Source organism: Drosophila guanche, unplaced genomic scaffold (assembly GCF_900245975.1).
Source record: "Drosophila guanche unplaced genomic scaffold, DGUA_6, whole genome shotgun sequence".
NCBI classification, from domain to species: Eukaryota; Metazoa; Arthropoda; class Insecta; order Diptera; family Drosophilidae; genus Drosophila; species Drosophila guanche.
The window spans coordinates 1,618,618-1,628,241 of NW_022995745.1; the positions used below are offsets into that span (position 1 = coordinate 1,618,618).

The window sequence follows — 9,624 nt, forward strand, 5'->3', positions numbered from 1 at the left end:
GACAAACGAATCAACCTATAAAGTCCGCAGAAGATTGTAAAAAACGCGTCCTTGTGCTTTTGAGTGTCAGCGTGTTGTAAAATGTATGTAAATCGACTCATAATGTCGCTATTGAAAGCCATGAAATAAGTATCGATCCAATTTTGCTTCTGCATATTCAATTTTTGGTGTCTGGTAGAGCCTCCCCAGTCCCGTCAATAATTTTGGTTGAAATCTGTTTAAAATCTTCTGAAAAATGTGTTACCTTCTCAAATATACCGTAATATACCGAACAATTGTCGAAATATATCTATATATACCGATTACCGTCGACTCGATTTCAACGTCAAAATATACCAAAAAGTATAAAATATCACTCCGTTGTAGGGTTGTCAAATATATTTCAATATTTTTTCAAATTAAAAAAAATTTACATATCGCGATATTTTTTTGGCAATATATCAATGTATTGACATTTTTTGTGATATATTCTCATATTTTACGTTTGGTCACATAATTTCGAAAACCAACGGAAACGGCTCCTTAAAGCAATTTTTCGGCAAGGGTATATGCAATATATGTTAAGACTAAGCTTGATATTGCCAGTTAGGAGTCTCAGCGCTAAAACTTTAATTTTCTCAGATGTATCAATCAACTCTCCACAAGATTGTTTGGTTTTCACGACTTCCTTTTCTTGGAATGTTTCCAGAGTCTAAAACTAAAAAGTATTTTTCTATACCAACTACTAAAAACTAGCTCTAAATTTGTACTCCCTATTACGTTGGTCTGGCAGCACTGCCACTGGGCGCGCGTTTGAATTTAAACTTCACGCAATTTTGTTACTTTCACGTGCTCAGCATCGCACCACCACATGCGTGTCGCCCGATCTCCGGGTATACCTCTAATCTCGCTTCAGAGTTCACGGCCCTGCGATTCATGTGTTTGAAACGTGTTGTCGACATTAAAAGCGAATTTGTTTCCAAGGCAAGGCCATGCTCTAGCTTGAAGTCGTAGTACTACATATTCGTATTATCAGTGGTTTGGTTAGGCAATGTGGATCAACCAGTTTTTGGATTCCATTGTGTCGTCTTATCCGAGAGATAAACTGGTTTCTTCCCCCAGATCAGGAGCGTATTTTGTCGCGATGGGCTGGCGCGGGTGTGGCAAGGCTGAGACATTAACTGTTATACGGATTTGACCTTGCCAAAGTTTAATTTTGCGGCCCTGGAATTAACCGCCCTGCCACGCGACGCAATCCCCTTTTGTCTTTCCATTGACCTTGCTCAACGCTCCAGCTGACGAAATGAGAAAGAAAGATGGTCCAATATTTTTCCATTCAGAACCCAAAACCTAAAATCCCAGCCACTCAACTCACCACCCAACCACAATCCCTCGCCATTTCGCTCATCTAAGGCTGGGGCCTTTATGATTTGCTGCGTTTAAAAATGGATTTGGCATTTGTATTCTTGATTTTTTATGTGTGTTTTCCGCGTTTTTTCGAGCGTCCCGTGAAGTTTATTTACGGCTCTGCCACCATACAATAAGTATTATAATTAATGACTTTTCCTTATGATCGAAGGCCGGACAGTATCTCTCTCTCTCTCTCTCTCTCTTTCTCTGTCATCCTACCAAAGTGTTTGGATTTTCACAAATTTTCCACTCTCTGTCATTAGCCGCTGCCTCGCTGTCGCTGCATTGACCTCTGGACTGAGGCAGAGGCTGAGGGGGTCTGCGTTTCATCAGACGCTGCTTTGTCGACGTCATCATCATTGACGTCACGGCAGAAGTTGAGCGCGTGGTCTCTTCCCACACACACACACACTTGAAGAGCAGGCATATACATATATACATGTAACACGATAAAATACCGAAAAAAATCAATTATTTTGTATATACCAAACGGCAAGCGCAAAGCAACCCATCAAACTCATGCACATCAGTACCTATACATAAGTTTATGTATATACAGCGCACTACTTATGTTTGTATGTATGCATGTGGCTTTGTGTGTGACGGGGCGAGCCCCCAAAAACTGGATTCTCGAATACTCTCTGCACAGGCCGCTGCCACCAGCAGACAGCAGGCAGCCGGCAGCTACGTCGCCGTCGTCCGCGTATGACAGTTGAAGGTGACACAGGATATGCTCGTAGGACAGTTGTAAGCTGAAGCTTTTCTGACGAAATACTGAAGGCGTGGTTGTGGTGAGGAGGTATGGGCATTGGGATTCCTGGAACCCCTTATTTGTCTATGAGCTATGAGGGGGCGATTGGTGACTGCCTGTCCACCGTTCAATGTTCAGGCGTTGAAAGGGGCTGACTCATCATGCGATTGCACAGTCCCCAGGAGAACCTATTCTAGTTTTACTTATCTTTCGCATCGGTGTACCGCCAACACAAGGAATAATATAATATAATTATTTATTAACAATGTACTTGGAACACAAGTATACATCAGGTCTACATACGTACATATGTGCAGCGCACGAATTTCTGTTTAGTAGAACGCTCCCCCTCTTTCCAGACAGTCGAGCCCACCCACACACACCCCTCTCCACACGAGCAATTTCCGTCGCTGCCGATAAGAGGTTCCACCAAGAACAAAAAAGACCACTCCCCGTCTGGGGGTTTTGTTACCATTTTAATGTACACACACACAAAGAAATGTACTTTTTGAGTAACGAAACAATACAATTCTTGATAAGAAGTGTAATTTGCAACGGTGCCAACGGTGCCAATGTACTTTCTGGAAGGGTGTCATTATCATAGCATAATGAAAAAAGTAAAAAGATGCAACAATTTCGTGCACTTTCTGGCATCAACAATTTGGTGTAAACAAATAATTGTTTTGATGGCGAAATAATTCCGATGGACACGTGCAGCAGCCTCTGAAGGTGAATGGGAAGGGGGGAAAGTGGGTGAGTTGTAGTTGTTGGTCAAACGTCATCTCGCTCTCACGAGCTTAGTCAGAGGCATGAAGAAACTATAAGGAGGGCCCGCCGGCTCTCGAATGGGAAACGCAACAATGCTGTCAATAGGTGCTAGTGAAAGGGCGTGCAGAGAGAGAGAGAGAGAGCAACTGTACAAGAATAAGAGTACAAGCTGCTCATAATTGCGGCCCACCACAGTCGTGGCACTGAGCTGTAAGTGTGACTGAAACGACAATGGAGTATGCCGATTAACCTTTTGAATGCAATGTGAAAAAGCCGAGTTTTGTTTGTTTTAATTAATTTTGTTTTAATTTTTAATAATTTGCTACAATTTGTTTTTGATTTTGTATGTTAATTTTCTTATTAAGATTCTTAATTCTAAAATAAATTCGAATTTTAAAATAAAAAGTTGTTATATCTAAATTACAACCAATGCCTTCGGCAGCCACTAACCACCTTTTTTAAATCTCTAGTTACCTTAAATGTATCACTAACAGTTTTTAAAATATTATTTCTTGTTGTTTAATTATGTTTTTAAAATCTACCGACGGTTTGATGAGTCCGCCATGCGAAACTTCGTCGACATAAGTAAACGTATGCTTTTCGGACAATTTTTTAGCAATTTTGAGCTTCCTGATTACGTCCCTGCTAAATATTCGAGAGAGTCCTCCGTCAGCTCGTCCAATGCTACGCTGCTCTCATTGATTTCTTCGACCAACTCTTCATCGTCTGCCTCGATATTTTTGACTGATTTTGAACTTAAATCTAAATTCAACCACTCGTCGGTTCTGTCTTCGCCCACATTTTGAATAAAAACCAGAAGGGACGTGTGAGACGCTTCTTACGCGTCACAACTTTTATACCCGGCACTCAGTACTACTTCTGCACCCTAGCGGTGTTTTGTAATATTTAACATTTTTTCATTTTTTTTTTCAACACGCTCCTTTAGCTCGCACCCCTTCCCAAGACCAGAAGAGGCAGAGGCAGCGCCCGCACACAAAAAAAACAAATATAAGCTGCGGGAGGGGGTGGGTTAAGTCGGCAGAGGCCGAGTGAAGCAGAAGCAGAGTGTGAATGAGAGAATGTGAAAAGAATAACAAAAGCTGCGGGACAGGGTGGGTTTAGCCACTGGAAATTAGTTTCTTCATTGTGGCTATAATAATGATCCAATCGGATCCCAATTTAGTGATCTGATATAGATGGCCATTCCCTACGCAATGGCGTTTTTTGTTTTCTTTTATCTTCAAAATTTTAGGTTTGGGAGGTTTTCGCCCTTTTGCGGGGTCGGAAGGGGGCGGGGCTAAGACGGACGGACGGACAGACATGCATGATAATTAAACCGGAGTCGACATAGTGGCTCCGGACCAACTTTATCAGATGTGGAGTGTCAGAAAAAACGAATATTTTTACATTTTCATCCGCTGGATGGCTAAACCAGGTCTTTGCTAAAATGAAATGTTTTTATCATAGCTTATCCACTACTGGCATTTCTTCATTTTCCATGACATCTATCACGACATCTGGGGTACCTGCTCTAATTTGAACATCTGCCAACCATCTATTTAATGTTGACCGACTCGGCAACGGAAATCCTTTTCTGTATAGATGATTGTATGCACGAGGTCCCGCGGCATGAAAGCAAATAGCAGCAGACATGTCTCTTGCATTAAATACGGCTCTTTTGCCTCTGTTCTTTAAAATCTTTATTTGAGTCTCGGTGAAAATGGCTCTTAGACTGGTTTCCAATTGCTTATGGTCCTCAAGTTGCTGACGTAACGAATGCAATTCCGTCTGCATTTGACGGTTCTGTTTCCTCAGGCTCTCGTTCTCCACACGTAGTGCATGATTGCATGATATCACTTTGTCCCTACATTACAAACAATTAGTATTGGCATTTATGTAAATCTTTATTTGAGCATGTTTAGCTTACTCTGTTTGCGTACTCGCGTGGGAAAAGTCTAATTTAACAATTTCTTGTTGAGGCTCTGTCTCTTTTTGCGGAACAGCATCATCGTTCAGTCGCCTTCTTTTACATAACTGCCCTTTCCTAGTTAACGACATCCACTGTGAAGCATGGAAATGTGAATCGCAAATTTTCGAGTTTACAGTTAGGCTGCAGTCCAGAATTTGCTCCCACAATTTTCTTTGTTCTAAACGTTTCGGTACATGAACCAATCTCACACCATCGTCGACCTTGCGGCATAAACTGCACCACTTCATTTTTTGGCGCACATAGGGTTAAACTTGAAAAACAAATTTGTCCACGCACAACTTTCCTCGACAAGCAAACAAGCACTGACATCGGGGGGAATTTACCCGAGGACCGCTGCCGACGACAGGCCCTCCTTTATGGTTGCTTCATGGTAAGAGGAAGGCGTGTGTGAATGGGTTGTTGGTGTGTGTCAGGAGGCTTTTATAACAGTTATAAGGCCACAGGCGCACACGAACGTACACACGCACTCTCTTTTCCTCTACACATCCATTTGTACATGTGCATGTAAGTATTTAGTTGTTGTTGCATTAGTGACGAGCCTCTTGGGGGCTAATGCATAATGCACCACCTAGAAAACATGATGGGATGGGTGAATTGATAATATGCCACAGCTCGCACGAAATCCAAACGAATATATAATTTGTACCTATGTACATATGTGCATACACATGCTTATGTATGTATAAAAATCCAATAAGCAGTAAAACCAACAACAACAAAATTCCATTGAACTACATGAGTGCCGTGCCTGGGTGGAGAGAGGAAGAGACGACTGAACTCAGTCAAAGAGAGCCGCTCAGTTGTTGCGCTGGAGCAAGATTCTTGGCACGTACACATACAACAAAAATTCACTTGTTGGTTAAAGAGGGGGGTTGCGCAGACGGCCGGCCCTCGACAGAGTGCGAGACGAGCCCACGGACGAGAGTGGAAGCAAGAAGAAAATACCTACCCAAGGCGGAGGATGTTGACGTTTCCAAATTCCACCAGACTTTCCGTTGGCTCTGGCAGTTATGGGCAAGGGGTGTAGAGGGGTTGGCCACAGCTATGCAAACTTGTTCTCCCTAGATATGTATGTAGCTCTCTTTAACTGTTATACAACCCGCAACCAGCCACGGGCTGCCCAGAAGAGAGCATAAAAGCTTGTGTCTGAATGGAGGGATTGCTGGGACGGCTCAGCACGCAGCCAAAGAAAATCTTTCGACAACATGTTTATTTGAATGCCCTACAATGCTTATGCAACATCCAATTTGCAAGCGATACTGTGGATGGGCTGTTAAGATACCAGCCATAAGCGGGGCTTTAAATAGCTATCAAACTTACTTACTCATACTCACTGTATGCCTAAAACGCAGTGAAACTCGAAGCCAAACGTATGTAAATTCAGTACAACACACATGCGTTAGGGAACTTGCCGTTTTTGCTGACGACGACAATAGTAGGCTCTCTCGTGAGAGGGAGAGCAGTTCGTCCAGCTGTCTGCCTGCCGCCCCTTATTGAACTCGGTTTATGCGGCAGACGTACCTACCTACCGATATGGCACACTTAATTTTACTTTTTAATTTATTATTTCCATATCATATTAACAGTAAACTGCAATTATATCAGATTTGTAAATCTGAACTGGAGTGGCTCAAAAATTGCTCCAAAGTTCACGATGAAGCCACGCATGAACGTTAAAATTGACTCATTCATGTCGCGGCGGCGCATGTCGTGTACTCTGGCGCTTGCTCTCTCGCCCTCTCTCTTCCATTTCCCATATCGCTCTGTCTCCGATATGCGTATATACATTTGTATGTTCGTATGTATGTTTGTTGTACTTTTGCCATATCTCCAACTAGCCCGCCCCAATACTAATTTTCAGTTTTGACCTTCAAGGTTCCTTCACGACGCACACACACAGACACACTCTCTCACATACACACAACCAGATGCGACGCTTTTGTAACGCCAGCAGCGGCAGCGACAGCGGCAGCAGCAGCGTAAAGTGAGCAGCTAGCGGCCAGTGGATTTAACTGTTAACAAAGCTCTCACAGCAACCGGACGCGTGCAGCGGACAGAAATAAAACGGTGGAGAGATCGAGACTCGGAAAGCGGAACCATAAGCAACATAGAAAAAAGCTAAGGCAAACAAAACTAAAGCAAAGCAAAGCAAAGCAAAGGCAAACGAAACAAAAACTAGAAAAGTAACAGAAAATACAAAATAATTGCGTTGCATTCGCGAGTGTAAAATCGCAACGAATCGGTTTTGAGTGAATTTTTGTTGTAGTCCCCCGTGTGTCTCTTGCGCTGTTATTTTTTTGTTGGTGTGGGTGTGTAGTGAGACGACTGCCAGAACTGTCCGTTAGAGTGCCGAAAAGATGGACCAGGAGTTGAACGGGGCCATGCGGAGCGTGTCTATAAATAGCAATGGACTGGCGGCCACACCGCATCTGAACGGCCACAGCAAAGACGAGCCGGACAATGTGCGGCGGACGGCGGCGTCGGGGGGAGCATTGAGTGCATCTGCATCGGCCGCCGCCAGCGCCAGCGTTAGCAAAGCGACAAATGCATCGACAGCCGCTGCAGCGGCCAGAGCAATCCCAGCGGCGGCATCGTCCGCATCCACAGCCACAGAAGCAACATCGTTGTCGGGTCTAGCCGGGGCCAGTGAGGCGGAGAAAAAGAAAATGGTCTACGAGTTATGTCAGCAGCTTCTGCTCACAGACGAGCAGGTGCAGGAGCTGTGCTACCGCATCCTGCACGAGATTCGCCGCGGCCTGGCCAAGGACACGCACCCGAAGGCGAATGTCAAGTGCTTCGTGACCTACGTGCAGGACCTTCCCAATGGGAACGAGCGCGGCAAGTTCCTAGCCCTTGACCTCGGCGGCACCAACTTCCGGGTGCTGCTGATCCACCTGCAGGAAAACAACGACTTCCAGATGGAGTCGCGCATCTACGCGATACCCCAGCACATCATGACCGGCTCGGGCACACAGCTATTCGATCACATTGCCGAGTGCCTATCCAACTTCATGGCCGAGCACAACGTGTACGCGGAGCGACTGCCTCTCGGCTTCACCTTCTCGTTCCCGCTGCGCCAATTAGGCCTCACCCGTGGCCTGCTGGAGACATGGACCAAGGGCTTCAACTGCGCTGGAGTCGTGAACGAGGATGTGGTGCAGCTGCTGAAGGACGCGATTGCGCGGCGCGGCGACGTACAGATCGACGTTTGCGCCATCCTCAACGACACCACTGGCACCCTGATGAGCTGCGCCTGGAAGAACCACAACTGCAAAATCGGCCTTATCGTCGGCACCGGCTCGAACGCCTGCTACGTGGAGCGGGTCGAGGAGGCAGAGCTCTTCGATGTCGAGGGCAACCGCAAGCCCCATGTGCTCATCAACACCGAGTGGGGCGCATTCGGCGACAATGGCGCCCTCGACTTTGTTCGCACCGAGTTCGATCAGGATATCGACAGCCATAGCATTAATCCCGGCAAGCAAACCTTCGAGAAGATGATCTCCGGCATGTACATGGGCGAGCTGGTGCGCCTTGTTCTTGTCAAAATGACGCACGCCGGCATCTTGTTCAAGGGCCAGGACTCCGAGGTGCTCAACACGCGCGGCCTCTTCTTCACCAAGTACGTGAGCGAGATCGAGGCGGACGAGCCTGGAACCTTCACCAACTGCCGCCTGGTGCTCGAGGAGCTGGGCCTGACCAATGCCACCGACGGTGACTGTGCCAACGTGCGCTACATCTGCGAGTGCGTCTCGAAGCGAGCCGCTCATCTCGTCTCTGCCGGCATTGCAACGCTGATCAATAAGATGGACGAGCCCTTTGTGACGGTGGGCGTTGACGGCAGTGTGTACCGTTTCCATCCCAAGTTCCATAATCTGATGGTCGAGAAGATCACGAAGCTGATCAAGCCCGGCATCACCTTTGACCTCATGCTCTCGGAGGATGGCTCCGGACGTGGGGCAGCGCTCGTAGCGGCCGTCGCCTGCCGTGAGGACATACTCAACAGCAAGTAGACGAGACACCGGAGAAAGCGAGAGAGAGAAAGAGAGAGAAAGAGCAGCGGTCTATGCTCCCCAAACTGCTGCTTCCGCCGGCATCATTGGCATCCCAGACGTGTCCGGGTCGCCACATAACAAGTACAGAACAACAACAACAACAAGAGCCAACAGCAATTTCCGATTTGCAAATGAGAAAATAGTTTCCTTCGTTGCCCGACACAGGGCGCCCTGGGGTTGGGCTCTGGCCCGCCACTGCCGCCACGTGTCGGCCCCATCCCCCCCATGACCCAGGGCTGCGGTGCGCGCTTCTTTAGTATTTTTAATTAGGCGAAAAGAAAAGAGAAGAAAAGTTCGGGTTTTAAGCAAAAAAAAAACCGGAAAAAAAACATAAACCAAAACTAACTTGAGAATATCTTATAATGATAATGAATGCTTACGATTATGTTCGTTCTATCTCCTTCGCTCCAATTGGATCGATTTCCGATTTTTTTTGTTGAAAATTTGTTATATCTATTTTACAAACGAGAATATACACACACCCACATATATATATTTACATATATGTGAATAGTACAATTTGTTAAGAGAATTTCTTTTTCGATTTCGAGAAAACAAAAAAAAAAACATTTGGTAACCCCCCACCCATACACAGACACCCAGAGAGAAAGAGGAGAGGGCGTTACTTACGTGTAAGAGATGCTGAGAAGAGAACGAACCGTTATACCACTGTG

General features: G+C 45.8%; 1 protein-coding gene and 1 long non-coding RNA gene across 2 annotated transcripts; one reads left to right on the forward strand and one right to left on the reverse strand.

The window, feature by feature from the left end:
• Positions 1 to 4,566: 4,566 nt before the first annotated feature.
• Positions 4,567 to 6,059, reverse strand: LOC117580939. Its single transcript, XR_004573612.1, has 3 exons — positions 5,848 to 6,059; positions 4,836 to 5,466; positions 4,567 to 4,772 (listed from the first exon to the last, which is right to left on the reverse strand). It is a non-coding gene; the product is annotated as an uncharacterized LOC117580939 (long non-coding RNA).
• An 840-nt stretch (positions 6,060 to 6,899) lies between these two features.
• LOC117580767 (hexokinase type 2) lies at positions 6,900 to 9,286 on the forward strand. The gene has a single exon (XM_034267461.1). It carries the CDS (start codon positions 7,256 to 7,258, stop codon positions 8,906 to 8,908), a length of 1,653 nt encoding a protein of 550 aa, XP_034123352.1. The 5' UTR covers positions 6,900 to 7,255; the 3' UTR covers positions 8,909 to 9,286.
• Positions 9,287 to 9,624: the final 338 nt, after the last annotated feature.